A 15,017-nucleotide genomic window follows, 5' to 3' on the forward strand; every position below is an offset into this window, starting at 1 on the left:
CTTCGGCATACCTGCCTGGCCGTGACTTGCCGGGCTCGCTGGTTTCTTGCAAGGCTGGCTCGCTGGCTTGTTGCATTTTAGTTGTTCGCTTCAGAAACCCTTCCGTGCTCAATCAATCCATCCTGAGATGTGCGGATGCCACGTATTCTTGCTCCGCACAAATCGGGGCTTCATCGACTAGCATGCAAGTCTGACATCTGTGTTATATCCGAAGTTTGCTAACGCGATGTTGTAGGTCTTGCATTATACAAATCTTTGCTCCGTGAGAGCACGCGAGTCGGCGCCGCGATTGAAAGCCCCGCCGTCACTAAAACTCTTCAATCCTTGATCCGCTTCCGCTTTCATCGAGACCGCAAACTGCTTTCCCCTTCACAAATCGCCAATGGGATCAAGGCAGGCCATGGCTCCCTATCGCTCCTGCGCGAATGCACCACTAAATCGGGCGATGCTTTACACAAGCTCAGCCAGACTCTCGAGCAGGTAACTCTACAAGCCGAATCAATATCCGCATACCGCGCCGAGTTAGCCTCACGGTGGAAACCGCCTCCACCCCGCCGGCATGCCCATCTAGAGAACCTGCGCCGCGTGGCCAGCAAGGCAAACCACATTTCCACTCCCGAGAGCCCACGGATCTTTCAGCACCCTAGGCCGATATCTGAACTGAAGTCAGGTATCAGAAAAGTGCCCAATCTGATCTTGGCTCAGGGGGTCCCACTTCTGAAATATCCAGGCCCTACTCCGGTATTGATGAATAGAGTATTAAAGAACAAGATCCTCTGGGGGGTTCGCAAGTGGGCACAGCATCAGGATATCTCAGAAAAGATTCAGCATGGTGAATGGGAAGACGAGTGGGATATAATCCTTGCACGAGAGCAGGGCATCACTGAGTCAGATGAGGCCGCGAACGGGAATGGTCAGGTAGGGCGGTGGGGAGAACAGGCGGAGAAAGGAGGCGAAGAAACGTCGTCGGTGATCAATATGCATTTCGTCAATCCCAAGCGATACAGCATCGGAAACGAGAAGAACAACAACCAGCCACCATCCCGCTTCGTTCCCCGCGCCACGAGAGTCTCATGGACATTAGCTCTTCGCCAGGTCGATCGACAACTCGAACAAGCCGTGCAGGCGCGCGGACGTCAGTACGCGGAGTTAGGGGACAAATATTGGCAGGTTGTTTTGAAGGAGAGGGAGTTGAAGGAAAGAGAGAGGAGAGAGAAGAAGCACGCCAGGAGAATGGCGAGGAAGCAGGCGACAAGCATTTTCGGAACCGCAGAGCGCGATGGGCCTGTCAGCAGCGTGTCTTCTGGATTTATATAGGGCTTTTCCGTGAAGAACAAAGGTCGAATCAAAATCCTTTGCTCAACCTGAATGTGACTTGAGCAATAGGTACACCCATGGATAATGAAAGGACCTGGGTATGCTTGATTTCAGTGCTAGACCCATTTCTGAATGCATGCTCGCTATTATTCTATTTCTAGTACCCAAACCCGAAAGAATGAGGAATATCCCACTTGTAGACACCGACTAGTCACATGAAAGATCCCCCCTAGACCTCTCTAACCGTTTCAAACTCTCCTCAACCCCCCATCCATTCTTCAGCAACTCCCCTACCTCCTCTAACCTCAACCCCATTGTCTCTGGGTAAATCCACCAAACTGCCACCCACCCCAGAGCACAGATGCCCGCGTAGGTTACGAACGTCCACTGCGCCCCCAGAAAATCCATCATGGGCAGAAACGTCAGGCCGACGACAGTGTTGCAGAGCCAGTTCGTCGCGGTCGCCAGGGAGGAGCCCAGTGAGCGGACGGAGAGGGGGAAGAGCTCGGATTGTTGCCAGGGAACAGGGCCGAGCCCCATGGCGTAGGTTGAGACATAGAGGAGCATGGCGATGAGGATGGCTATGGCGGGGAGATGGGGGATTGAGTTTCCGGAGGAACTAACCACGGTTGTTTCTATGTTATCGTCCGAGTGTAAAGGAACGAAGGTGAATGCTCCGGCGCACAGGAGAAGGGCCAGGACCATGACCGGAATAGTGAGCAACAAAATCCGCCTCCGCCCCAGCCGGTCTATCAGATGGAACGCCGCAACGGTGAACAAGAAATTTGTCCCTGCAACACTGAGTGATGTCAAGGTGGGCGACTGAAAGCCCAATAGTTGGAAAATGGTAGCCGAGAAGTACATGAGGCTGTTGAATCCGCAAAGTTGCTGAAGGGCTTGTAATGTACATGTGATTGTTAGCGCTCGAGCATGCGGAGGGTGGAGGAGAAGAGATTGAAGGGTCGGGGAGATCAGGAAGCTGGATGTGGGCTGTGCTGAGTGACGAAGCTGGACGTGCGCCTCTTCTTGGTCAAGCAGCTCTTTTTTGATGGCGTGAATGGTCTCATTGACAAGGCTGGTGGTATTGTCTGTCATTCCGTGATAGACTCTCTTCAAGACTGCTCGAGCTTCCGTTTCCCTTTGCACTTTGGCCAGATAACGGGGCGTCTCGGGCATGAATGCTAACATGACAAGCTGTGCGATAGCGGGAGCACACCCCAAGCCGACCATCCACCTCCATCCACCCCTCATGGTGGAAAAGGCCCATCCGATCAGGTAGGCAATGACCTGACCGCCAGTAATGAAGAGAAGAGACACCGTGACGAGTCTTCCTCTTAGGTGACTGGGTGCTAGTTCAGAGATATACAGAGGCACGATTAGGCTGGCACCCCCGATGGCCAGTCCTACAATACTTCGGCCAAGTATCATCCCCCAAACAGAAGTTGTAAGGGCCTGCCATAATGCGCCCAGTGTGAAAAGAACGTCTGCGAACAAGATGATGTTTTTCCTGCCGACGTTATCCGCCAGGACGCCGGCGATGGGACTTGCAACAAGAGCGAAGAGACTGGTACATGAGGTTATGAGACCCTTGTCCAGGGTGGTCAAATGGCGAGAGGACAAGTCGGTACCAATCGAGACTAAGGTACTGCTGATGACACCTGTATCATAGCCGAATAGTAGTCCTGATACGCAAGCAGAGACCGTCAAAGCCCATATGAAGGTATTTGCGAAGGATCGAATGGTCGTGGTCGGAGAAGCGTGACTGTCGTCGTGTCTTCGGTCTGCGATGAGGGGGGCATCTGGAGAGGCATCATCGTGTGCAGGGGGCATTTCTCGAAGTTCCACCTCTTCTGGTTTTCCTTCTGCTTGATTGTTGAGCATGAAGTGTCATAGTAATCGCATGGTTTGGTGTCGTTTGGATGGTCGCGTGCACAACACCATCGGGAAGCAAGGAAGGCTGCGCAACCTGCGCTCGTCCCGGCTCCCCGGCCACACCCAGCGAAGCCGGCTACATCTGGAGAATTTCGTTTACCTAACGTCTTAGTCATCCACCCACATATGTCAGTTCTAGAACTTGGACTTCCGTTACCGTATTGGCTCGCTGGGTAAATTGTCGAGGCCGACGATCGGACCTCGCACCCATTAATAATTCTTCCACCGTCAAACGATCAAGATAGGAATTTTGACATTGTTCTCAAATCCTCGCTGACGCCATAGGCTTCCCTCTTCTGAAATTGCCCGACCACCGAGAGCAATCGCCTACTCCTAAAGCCAGTCCTTTACCCCTGGCGTGGTCGTCACTCACTGGCAGCCATGAGCGCCATCCTCTCCGCAGACGATCTGAACGACTTCATCTCGCCTGGCGTCGCCTGCATAAAACCCGTTGAGACGCTCCCGAAACAGGGCGATGATGTCAATCCCTACGAAGTAACCACCGAAGATAAAGTCCAGACCCAAAACCCGGCCCCGGCCTCGATATCCCTTACCGATTGCCTCGCCTGCTCCGGCTGTGTTACTTCTGCGGAGGCTGTTCTCGTTTCATTACAGTCGCATACCGAAGTTATGAATACGCTTGATTCTTATCCACCACTCGATGTGCGGTATCTCCTCAACAAGCAAAACGGCCTTGCTAATGGGCACACATCCCCGCCGCCAAACGCAAAACTCTTCGTAGCCAGTGTGAGTCCGCAGGTTCGGGCTAGTCTGGCTGCGACATATGGCATTTCTGAGCGAAGAGCCGGATTTATGATTGAACAGTTTCTCAGCGGATCGCAAGGCTTGCGGATAGGTGGCCTGCACAATAACCGATTTATTTATGTGGTGGACACCAATCAGGCACGGGAAGCGTGTCTGGTACTAGGGGCTGAAGAGGTGGAGGATTCAGTGGCCAAAAGGTCGAAACCAAAGCCAATCTTGACTTCTGCTTGTCCGGGTTGGATTTGTTACGCAGAGAAGACACATCCTCATGTCCTTCCGCATCTCTCGGCACTGAAGTCTCCACAGGCGTTATCAGGGACACTGTTGAAGACAGCACTGAGCAAGACGTTGAACATCCATCCCTCGCAGATATGGCATCTGGCAATAATGCCCTGCTTCGACAAGAAACTCGAAGCCAGCAGAGAAGAATTAACAGATCGCTGGTGGCGACCCTCGGATTCTACAAACAAATCCTCACTTCCCGTACGCGATGTCGACTGTGTGATCACCTCCCGCGAACTTCTGTCCCTCGCTTCAGCGCGCGGTATTCAGCTCTCTGGCCTTCCACTCCGGCCACTCTCATCCTCCGAACGCACCCCGTTTCCGGACCCTCGCATCTCTCACTTCCTCTTTCCCAGACACCGACGATGGCAGACCGAAGAACAAAATGCAATCGCCGGCTCTTCAGGTGGCTACCTTTACCACCTTCTCTTGACAGAACAAGCCCGTCACCAAGGCTCCACCATCTCTGTTCAGCGCGGCCGTAACGCCGACGTTGTTGAATATTCCCTCGTTGCTCCCTCTGGCCAAAGTCTTATGAAGTGTGCTCGGTATTATGGTTTCCGAAATATTCAGAATCTTGTTAGGAAATTGAAACCCGCCAGGCAGAGCAAGTTACCTGGCGCCGCGAGACGCATGACCCCTGCCACTGGAAGTGGAAGCGCAAGTGACTACGCTTATGTGGAAGTCATGGCTTGTCCCGGAGGTTGTACGAACGGAGGTGGACAAATTAAGATTGACGATGTTGTAGAAATATTGCCCCAGACGAGGAGCGAAGATGTGGTCAACAGTGCGAATGGCCCGCAAAGTCAGAAAGATTGGTTGAGGCTCGTGGACGAGGCTTATTACTCGGCTGATTCGTCGGAGGACACTGAGACGAGGGAGGAAGATGGGGACGATGTGCCTATGACGAACGGCAATGGCCATCTGAACGGGTACGAGACGTCCGAGCAGACGGTCATCAGCGGAATCAATGTCAACGAAGTTCACGACTTTCTGTACTATTGGTCTAACCTCGTGAACATACCGGTGTCAAAGCTCGCTTATACGACTTTCCGGGAGGTCGACAGCGACGTTGGCAAGAACAAGCCCGCCAGCAAGAAGAGCGATACGGAGCGCATTGCAAGCATTGCTGGATTAAGCGGCGGTGGATGGTGAAAATGGCCTATTTAGAGATGGCGACGAACTAGACGTGCTTTATGTTATGAGGGAATAGGAGCGACGGGATTGGCGACATATGCCAACAATGCGCGGGGCTGTTGCCAATGCATAGGCGATGAGACAAGGGGACTTGATGAGGTAGATTCGAATTTAATAACCCGGCTGCTGGAGCCCAGGGTATAGATGTTTGTACATGACGCGGCGTAGGAATGATCTATACATTTTATTTCGATTTCACTGTGGGCGCTCATATAGGGTTCGATCTTCTACAACTCAGGCAACGTTATATGTCCGTAGTCCATTCCTCAACCTCTCCTTTGCACCTATCATTAAACGTTGACTCTGTCATTATTTAAATGTGGTCTTCGAATTTTCCTCTCTCTTTCCCCTTAGGTAGTTATGCTATCGATTTCCTCCTTGGTCGGCATCTTCCCTCCCAAGGGATGTTCTGCTCAAATAGGTGCGAAGTACTCTCAAGTTAAAAAAACAATACTCAAGATTTCAGATTCTTTCGACAATTAGTATGTCATTGTGAAGATACAATACTTTCTTCTATTGGGACTATATGAAATGGGACCCTAAGAATGATGGGTTAAACGACACAAAGGTTAAGAAGCAATAAGCCAGTCAGGCAATCACTCAGTCAACACACACACACACACACACACACACATGGAGCTGGAAAACTCGCCATGCTGCAAGAAGTTCAGGACTTGCTTAATCGACCCGATCGTCTCCTGCCCGTGTCATTTGATGCCAGCTCCAGTGATGAAGACTTCCCTGCTTTCCCCTGAGCCGCAGGAGTCTTCCCTGCTTTAAGTGACTTCTCTTCCACTTTCTTCGGTGGCTCATTGCCAGGCTTCTTGGTCTTTGATATTGGCTTAGCATCTCCGTTGACCATGGGCTTCGCCTCCTCTCCGGTTTGCATCTTCTTGCCCCTAGCAGTTGTTTTCTTCGGCATCACTTCTTCTTCGTCCTCATCCTCGTCCTCCTCTTTGACAGCAGACTTGCGCTTCTTTCCTTTCGACTCTTGGGGTTTCTCGTCTTCGTCTTCGTCCTCTTTCGCGGCCTTGCGTTTCTTACCCTTGGTATTTTTTGGTGGATCTTCCTCCTCACCATCTGGGACCTCAGCCTCGCTCATCTCCTTCGCAACAGGCCCAGTCTTCTTCTGAACCGAAGGCACAACAGCACTAGTCCGTCCGCCCACGGTCAGAAATGCAATCTTTTCCCCATTTGGTAAAGTATTTGAGGCACCCTTCTTGCCCTTCCCCCATCGATGCCTGAACAGCCAGTCATCTGGGAACTTCTCAGAATCGGCCAGCAGCTCCACCGAGGTGCTGCAGATGTAATGGATCGACTTGTGTAGCTGTTCGATCTGTTCATCGTTCAAGGTATTTGCGTATTGCTCAGGATGGATCTTTGCATTGTACATGATCTCGTCCCCTACCCAGTTGCCGATACCACTGATGTTGGCTTGATCCAGCAGCATGGCTTTGATGGGCACTTTCTTGCTCTTACACTTCTCTTTGAGCCACTTGACGGTGACGATGTTCTTGTCGATAACTGGGTCCGGTCCGTTCTCGACCAGCGGTGAATGTTGTCGGATCTCAGCAGCAGGACAGTCAACCAGCCTGATTCGGCCGAACCTTCTCATATCGACAAAAGCTGCCTCAATCGCCTCTTCTCCATCTTCTGACTTCATCTTCAGCATAAACTTCATGAATTTTGGAGGCCAAGTCTCGTCCTTCTTGCCCTCTTGCGGCTGGTAGTAGTAGGTGTGCTCAGATTTGAATTTCAACCATCCCGACATGCCGAAATGCATTACTGGGTGAGGTGCACTTGACATGATCATCCAGAAGTATTTGCCTTGTTGGCCAGCATCGACAATCTTTTTGCCAGCCATGTGTTTCTCGAATTCGGCGGCTGAGGTGCCAACCTTGCCGTAGACGCTTGAATCATCTGTGGCGGTGACCTTCGCGATGGTTTTACCAACAAGCAGTTTTCGAATGTAATGTACTATGCGCGCGACTTCGGCGATTTCAGGCATGCTGAAAAACTCGCCTTCGTGGGGTGTTTCTAGCAGAAGAGCTCGTCCTGGAAAGATCGAGTAGACGAGGGAATGATGCCTTCTCCCGTGTTGCTTTTGGATTGGCCAATCCAATCCACTAAATCTGTTGTCTAAACGAATCCAAATATATAAGAGAACGAGACAACAGGTCAAAACAGTCTTGAGTTCAATAGCCGAGCGCAGATTGAAACTCAAGCTGTGTACCTAGTATCGCGGCAGCACTAGGTAGGCAGGGCGATTGTTGAAGGCTGAGCAGGGCTGAGGTCAGAACGCGTATCAATTACGAGGCGAAGATCAGACGCGTTTAGTGGTTTCGACGAGGCGTCGATGACATAATGTGCAAAGGCAGACACTACAGCCTCGTCGTCTCCGCATGTTGCTCTGACTGTCTGATATATAGCGCAATTTGAGCAACCTCCTTGTGGCCAACATTAATCTCATGCACAATACCTGGGTACAGCATTGGTTCTTGATTGAATCATAGGCTGTGGTCGATATCTGCCTCATCTTTGGTCTGATTTCACCATCTACATAATAATCAATCAAGCTGGCGTGGTTCTGGATTTCACCTGCTTCGGAGACGACCTCGGACTCTCCTTCAACCAGCTCGCAACCTCGCACCCAGAATCCTGCTCCTGGTACTCCACTATCCCGACGGTCCAGCCCCCTCCCTTCCATTCCAGACCGAGCTCCGTCAGCTGGTGCTGGAGCTCAGGTGCGATCCAGGTCACGATCTCTAATAATGTCCAAACCCACGGCTCCTCCAACGAACCTCACGCCGCAGTTCTGTTTTAACACCCGGGTTCTACGAGACTTTCTCCGCCTCTCACGCGCAAGTATAGATGACAGCATATCCACCAATTTAAATGCATTAATCACGCCCTCTACAACATCGCCCTTCGACCCTACTTCAACATCAGTCCGTAATCCATCGTTACCATCCTCACTCACCCGCGCACCCATACCTCGAGAAACGAGTCGGACCTTTCTATATTCTGTCCTATTTCCATCGTGGAACGTCAGATCGGATGTGATATCTTATTGCACTAGTGTTGCCACGAGTCCAGATCCAAACGACCCTGATCTCATCGAGCGAGAAGCCTCGAACAGGCGAGATGCCGAGCGGATAGTAAACGAGCGCCTTGACCCCTACTCAGGAAGATTCTTCCCTAGAGAGTCGAGGGCGGAGATGCTGGCAGGCGTGCTGAGGAATGAGAACGCGGTGGAGAAGATCATAAGAACGAGGACGTGGGGGATCGTACAAGAAAGATGTGAAGGTGTTGAGGAAGGGACATGGGAGGAGGCAGTAAACAAATGGAGCGAAGGAAAGGGATAAAGAGCCAAATTTGGATTAATTGGTGAAAATGTCGGAAAGAAAGAAAATTTCCGATGGGGTGTTTCGAATGTGACGTCTGCCGGCACATGGTACGCGGTGAAGAAAAGGTGGTCCTAAGCCAGCTTCGCTGGCGCGGACAGTCGACTCCTGTAACAATATGTTTACGACCATATATGGGAAATGCGGTGCTCTTGATGTCGAGGCAGAGAAAGGGGCCTGAAAGGGCTGAACCCTTCGTTTCGCTCCTCATTCCAGTCTTATCGGGAAGAGAGAGCTGGTGGGCGCAAGCTGCATGGTGGGAGATGGACTCGGGAGTCTGGAAGGGCAACATGGTGCCATGTTGCCTTCCTACCTTGTGTCCGCTGAGAAGAAAAAAGAAAGCAACGCACAGAAGAACAGGGACAAACATCTGAAAGGGAAGAAAAACTCCACTCAACAATGGAATAATACCACGGCAAAAGATCCGCCTCTATATCTCTTCTCCCATCAAAACAAGGCTAGGTTGGACACCGCAAGGCTTTGGGTCTGTTGGTCTCGCCGCATATCTCAAGAAGAGACAAAGACTATACGACACGTTTTCAGGTGTCATAAGACCGCCGCTGCTGCGCCGTGTCATGTACAAATATCTGCTTCGCTCGGACCGTCAAGCCGGATTCAAAAATAAGTGATTGAGTCTGTTCACGGAATATGTACCTCGAGAGTGCTCAATGACGTCAAAGCGGCCGCTATATTGAATGTAATTGACAGTAGAGGATGAACGACAGAGGGCCACTATTGCTAAAGGTAAATAACATACTTATGGTGAATGAAGGCCACCTTTTGATGTAACAGTGAATCACTCTACTCTTGTCAAACTGTGCCACTTATTCTAACTTCTTGTAGGATGGGAAGCTTTAGGGAGCATTGTACGTTTCAAGAGCTATTATTGTATCGATATTACTCGGATACTGCCCATGCTAGTGTAGAGTATCTCTCGTGCTGGGTGACTTTATGGATCTCGGTCTCGAGAATATAGTCCAAAACAAGAAATGAGATCCAATGTAAACAATCTAATATTCTTCCGGCGTTCCCCAACAGGAAAATGCCCCGGGCATGTCAATTCAGTTTCGTGTCCTTTTGTGACCCGGTAAGGCCTCGGAAAACAAAACAACCAAAAAAAAACGAAGGGTTTTAGATATACCGGCATCCTACGAGGCCTGGCCTGACTTGGCTCTTCGCTTGACTAGGGAGTAGTGGAGCCGGTCTCGTCTGACTTCTTCCTCCTGAAAGTGACCTTCTCGACGATCCTGACGGCGAAGTGTTCCTTGGAGGTCGACGATCTCTGGAGGCCGTTCTCTTCGTCCGCACCCACTTGGTCGACTGCGTCGGGGCCAATCTCTGCCTTGTCCAGGGCCCTTCTGAATGACGGGATCAAATTGGTCGCGACCGGGTACGTAAACACAAGCAAAAAGCACGACGCAGTCAACCACCAAGCGTGGGAGATGCGCACGGATTCCACGAGTTGGCCCATCAAGGCGGGCTGCAACGCACCGCCCGAAATACTGACAATCATCATGGTCTCGCAGGTCGGAGTCCACTCTTCGAAACTGGCCGTGGCGCTTTCGAAAATCATCGGGAACGAAGGTGCCTCGAAGAACATGACCATGATGGCTACCGCAATGGCTGCCGTAGCTGTGATTTCTGTTCCGGCGGCAGTGGTCGCGACTGCGCCGGCCATGAAGCACATCAGGACGTACCGGGGCTTGAAGATCCTCGGCATGGTGACTAGCCCTGCGGCAGCAAAGCGACCGATCACAAATGCGGTCTGCGCAAGGGACATGTAGTACGCCGCCCATCTGTCACTGGCGCAGGCGTTGACCTTCATATGCTCAATGAAGAATTGGGCAAAAGTCACCTGGCAGCCGAGATTGACGAAGTTCGCTGCGACACCCCACCAGATGCGAGCAAAGCGCCTGGAGACCAGCGGGTGCTTCCACTTCTTCCATCCACAGTCCACTTGTGCGGAGATGGGAACTTCGACCTCAGGAAACCAGCTGGTGCGGAAGAAGAGGACTGCCACGAAGATCATCAGCGCGAAGACGCAGGCGCCCAGAGCACGGTAAAACGTGATTACGGTGCCCAAGTTAGAGCAGGAAGCGGTCTTCATCGTGGGCATCTGGCATCTACCGGGGTGAAGTGGGTCGGGGTCTGGGCGTGCTGTAGAGGTGTCGGGATTGAAGACGAACGCGTTGGCCAGGAATGGAGCCACGACGGTGCCGATACCGGCCCAGGCTTGCGCCATCAAGATTCGCAGAGCGGCTTGCCTGCGTGGACCACAGTTGACAGCATAAGGATTCGCCGAACGCTCCAAGGTCGAAACACCCAAGCCGATGACGAAGTGAGCAGCCACCATGCCCGCAAGACTGCAACGACTTGCGCCGATAGACATGAACTCGTTGCCCAGTGCAAGAACACCCAGACCCGTCGTCATGGCAATTCGATAGCCTCCCTTCTTCACCAGGGGGCCACCGATCAAAAGTGCACCAGGGATGTAGGCACTATAGTACCCGGCAGCCAAGATGGCGGCCTTTTGCCTGCCGATGCCCATGGCTACCTTGACGTGGTAGTTCATGATGTCGAGCAAGCCATAGGCGAGGCCCCACATGAAGAAGATGAAGATGGAAGTAAGAGTGATGGGGAGGATGGTGTCTCGTCCCCGGATCTCTTTAGTTGGCTTGTTGTATTGGACATCGAGACGCTTGATGCGCTCGAAAACGGAGCTGAAGTTGACCATTTTTAATGGCCGATATGAGGGGAGTTGTAGAAGGTGAAGGAGGGATTTCGAAGGTAATAGGAGTAGACTGGAGTTTGGGAGCAAGGTTGGTCCAGGGTTGTTTGTAGATGCAGGGATATAGAGAAGATATTCGCAGCGGATGAGGGGTTCTCAGAAGAAAGAACCGTTCTCAAAATAGAATGAGAAAGAGAAGATGGAAGATTCTTTGGGAACGAAAGAGAGAGAGAGAGGAGATTCTTATACCTGGGAACGAGAGGGAGTTCTGGGGACCTACTGGTTCCAACATCGTCGCGTTTGGTTGCAAGAAGGCGGACTCAAGCCATGTATTTTGAACTATATCCTGCATGGTGAACCATTCAGGAGAGGAGAACAGCACCAGCACCATGGGAAGCCAGGTCTTGTTTTCTGAGGATCTGTGTATTCCGGTCCAATTCAGAAACAGAATGCACAGTAGTCTCACACCATCCACATGAAGGCTCCTAGGAGAGCTTTCTCAGCCGGGGAATATGGCGGCTGGTGCTCCATCTCAACCCAAGGATGAGAAGAGGCGTCCCGTCTCATGTTGTGGTCTCCATGCGGAGGTGAGAGGGGGTCACCCGTGGAGGACAACTGGGGACAACACCGAATGCGTGGACGATCAGCAAATATTGGCTAAAGCATTCCATTTACTATAACCGGGTCCAGTACAGAGTAGTTGGTAGACATTTGAATACAGATGGTAGTCAAGCATAGGGACGAAAGCTTTGTTGATAGTTGGGCGGAGGGTCATAGCGGGGGCTTGGCAGGAGATCAAGCGTCGGGATTTGATGGCCCGACCAAGCCGACATCTCCATCGCTTGACATTTCTCTTGATATTACCTCGCAGTGCCTCTTTATTCGTGCATGCAGCTTTGGCCTTTTGACCGTCTGATGAATAACTTCCGACGCAACCATAAAGCCTCAACAATTCTCACAGCATTTTCCGGAGCTATTCTTCCGAGGACCTTGAGGCCACAGACAACGCGGCACTCGAATACCATGCCGTCCGCCAAAGAGCCGAGCAGTGGCCTCAAGGTATTGATGCTTCATGGCTATACTCAGAACGGGACCCTATTCCATGCCAAAACAAGAGCAATGGAAAAGCATTTGCAGAAAGTATTTCCGGGCATTTCATTAAGCTACCCGACGGGTCCTCTGCAACTCAAACCAAGCGACGTTCCCGGCTTTGACTTAAGTTCAAGTGAAGATCCAGACAGTATTGAAGCTTATGGCTGGTGGCGGCGGTCAGACACTTCCGATCCACCTGAATATGTCGGTCTAGAGAAAGGGTTAGAGGCAATCGCCCAAGTTCTCGAGTCAGAGGGGCCGTTCGATGGTGTCATCGGATTCTCGCAGGGAGCATGCCTAGCCGCCATGGTCGCCTCGCTACTGGAGGGAGACTCCAGGAAACAAGCGTTCGGAAAAGCACGAGAGAGATCCGCACTCGCAATCCCATATCCGGCATCCTTTGAGAGACTCAGTCACCCGCCACTCAAATTTTGTGCCGCGTACTGTGGCTTTCGGGCGCCTGGTGAGAGATATCGTGGTTTCTACGAGGACCCCCATATTCAGACCCCAGTCTGTCACGTCATTGGCAGTCTCGATAGTGTCGTCGAAGAGTCGAGAACACAAGCACTGATCGATGCTACTGGCGGTGCAGAGAAGACACAAGTCGTGATACATCCTGGCGGACACTTTGTGCCGAGCGGGAAGCAATATCTAGACATGATTGCAGGGTTTATCAAGCAGACCATCTCAGCACAGGGAGAGGCCAGTGGAACGGAGGAGAAGGTGGAAGATATGGATGTGCCGTTCTGAAGGCATTGGGCGCATCCCTCGCTTTGTCGAACCTTGCAATTGATACCCAATAGAACCTTTAGAACGGTCTAGAATACATAGATGCGACGCGCCAGAGCCTTGCAATCCTGTACCTCGTACCGTGACTGTGCTGGTGAGTCAAGGGAGAAGGCAGGGAAGCAGATAAAGACCGGTGATTGGCTGCGGCCTGTGAAGAACATGCCGCTGTGGGGACCATGGCCTTAGCGGTCTTGGCAGATGGCCGCACAACCCACGACTCCTCAAAGTTGATTTCTACCGCCCGCTCGTCCATCGCAACACATCAATTGATCCATTGCATCTTCGCTTCGACCGTTGACTTTCAGGCAGTAGCTGAGTAGCAAGCAGATACCTCAAATCGCCTCCAAAAATCAGACAAAATGGTATGCACATTCACGCAAAACGGTTCACCAAGTCGATGGTGCTCAAAATTTCTCCTCCTGCCTTTACAAAGCACACGAGCACTACAAAAACCATCACCACCAACGCAATCATCGCCATCTCGACCAGTCGCTAACAGTTTTGATCGCAGGTTCTCGCAGTTGATCTCCTAAACCCAACGCCTCAGGCTGAGGCCCGCAAACACAAGCTCAAGGTATGATGTGGAAATCGCAGTCTCTAGGCTGGAAGTCGTCAGAAAATCTAACAACCCCTCCAGACCCTCGTCCCAGCTCCGCGATCATTCTTCATGGACGTCAAGTGCCCCGGCTGCTTCACAATCACCACCGTTTTCTCCCACGCCCAAACCGTTGTCATCTGCGCAGGCTGCTCAACTGTGCTTTGCCAACCTACCGGTGGCAAGGCCCGACTCACAGAGGGCTGCTCTTTCCGAAGAAAGTAAACGACAACGAAGCAAAATGGAATGAAAACGGGATGGCATTGAGAATTTTTGCTCGATAGAAGATGGATTCCGCAGAAGCTATGCCACCACGACAGGGAGTTCCGGATATCTTGCAAAAAGAAGACTTTATGAGAGCATGGCGGACAGATCGTTTCCTTCTTTTCGCAACGAACCCGGCGTCGAATTTTGTTCCAAGCTGCGAATGGGGGATACCCTTTCGCAGAAAAAGTCTTTATTGCATGGGATGACCGGGCAAGAGGCATCCGGATTCTGCATGAACATACACTTCACTGTTGTATTGTGAGGAGAGCAGGGTTCCGATGTTGAGGAAAGCCTATGACCTTGCATCAGGCTGATCTCAAAGTTATGGTGGGAACGTGGATAGTCATGTACTCGTAGTACAGAAGGCAAAACAACAAAATCTTCGAAAAGCATATCCATTCTCTTGTCACTACCTGCCTCTTTCGACTGGACTCTCAGTTCGGTTCTGCTGCACCTGGTACAATGCGATCGGAATATCTGCCTGCTTTTTAGTCTCCCGTAGATTTCCCGCTCATCACAGGTCTCGCGTGCAAGGCCCGCGTGGTCAGGGACCTGTCCTCTCCTCGACATGTCATCAGTCATGCCAGCGACATAGATGCAGTCTGCGACTCGCCGACTTGAGAAATTCGGTCTCTCTGCGGCAGCTGCG

General features: G+C 51.7%; 7 protein-coding genes across 7 annotated transcripts; 4 read left to right on the top strand and 3 right to left on the bottom strand.

Annotated features, from left to right (window-relative positions):
* Positions 1-135: 135 nt before the first annotated feature.
* A1O5_05109 (uncharacterized protein) lies at positions 136-1,317 on the top strand (the record flags this gene model as incomplete). The annotated part of the gene is made up of 2 exons (XM_007745712.1): positions 136-199; positions 236-1,317. The coding sequence occupies 2 exons, from the start codon at positions 136-138 to the stop codon at positions 1,315-1,317; spliced, it is 1,146 nt and encodes a 381-aa protein (XP_007743902.1).
* Positions 1,318-1,524: 207 nt separating this feature from the next.
* On the bottom strand, positions 1,525-3,147 carry A1O5_05110 (uncharacterized protein; the record flags this gene model as incomplete). The annotated part of the gene is made up of 1 exon (XM_007745713.1): positions 1,525-3,147. The coding sequence occupies one exon, from the start codon at positions 3,145-3,147 to the stop codon at positions 1,525-1,527; it is 1,623 nt and encodes a 540-aa protein (XP_007743903.1).
* Positions 3,148-3,630: 483 nt separating this feature from the next.
* A1O5_05111 (ferredoxin hydrogenase) lies at positions 3,631-5,451 on the top strand (the record flags this gene model as incomplete). Its single annotated transcript, XM_007745714.1, has 1 exon — positions 3,631-5,451. The coding sequence occupies one exon, from the start codon at positions 3,631-3,633 to the stop codon at positions 5,449-5,451; it is 1,821 nt and encodes a 606-aa protein (XP_007743904.1).
* A 709-nt stretch (positions 5,452-6,160) lies between these two features.
* On the bottom strand, positions 6,161-7,501 carry A1O5_05112 (formamidopyrimidine-DNA glycosylase; the record flags this gene model as incomplete). Its single annotated transcript, XM_007745715.1, has 1 exon — positions 6,161-7,501. One exon carries the CDS (start codon positions 7,499-7,501, stop codon positions 6,161-6,163), a length of 1,341 nt encoding a protein of 446 aa, XP_007743905.1.
* Positions 7,502-8,264: 763 nt separating this feature from the next.
* Positions 8,265-8,852, top strand: A1O5_05113 (uncharacterized protein; the record flags this gene model as incomplete). The annotated part of the gene is made up of 1 exon (XM_007745716.1): positions 8,265-8,852. A coding segment is annotated over one exon (588 nt), but the record flags the coding sequence as incomplete, so codon positions are not given.
* A 1,228-nt stretch (positions 8,853-10,080) lies between these two features.
* On the bottom strand, positions 10,081-11,631 carry A1O5_05114 (uncharacterized protein; the record flags this gene model as incomplete). The annotated part of the gene is made up of 1 exon (XM_007745717.1): positions 10,081-11,631. One exon carries the CDS (start codon positions 11,629-11,631, stop codon positions 10,081-10,083), a length of 1,551 nt encoding a protein of 516 aa, XP_007743907.1.
* Positions 11,632-12,648: 1,017 nt separating this feature from the next.
* On the top strand, positions 12,649-13,467 carry A1O5_05115 (dihydrofolate reductase; the record flags this gene model as incomplete). Its single annotated transcript, XM_007745718.1, has 1 exon — positions 12,649-13,467. The coding sequence occupies one exon, from the start codon at positions 12,649-12,651 to the stop codon at positions 13,465-13,467; it is 819 nt and encodes a 272-aa protein (XP_007743908.1).
* Positions 13,468-15,017: the final 1,550 nt, after the last annotated feature.

The sequence above is a fragment of the Cladophialophora psammophila genome (genome assembly GCF_000585535.1).
Source record: "Cladophialophora psammophila CBS 110553 chromosome Unknown aczJe-supercont1.7, whole genome shotgun sequence".
Classification (NCBI taxonomy): Eukaryota; Fungi; Ascomycota; class Eurotiomycetes; order Chaetothyriales; family Herpotrichiellaceae; genus Cladophialophora; species Cladophialophora psammophila.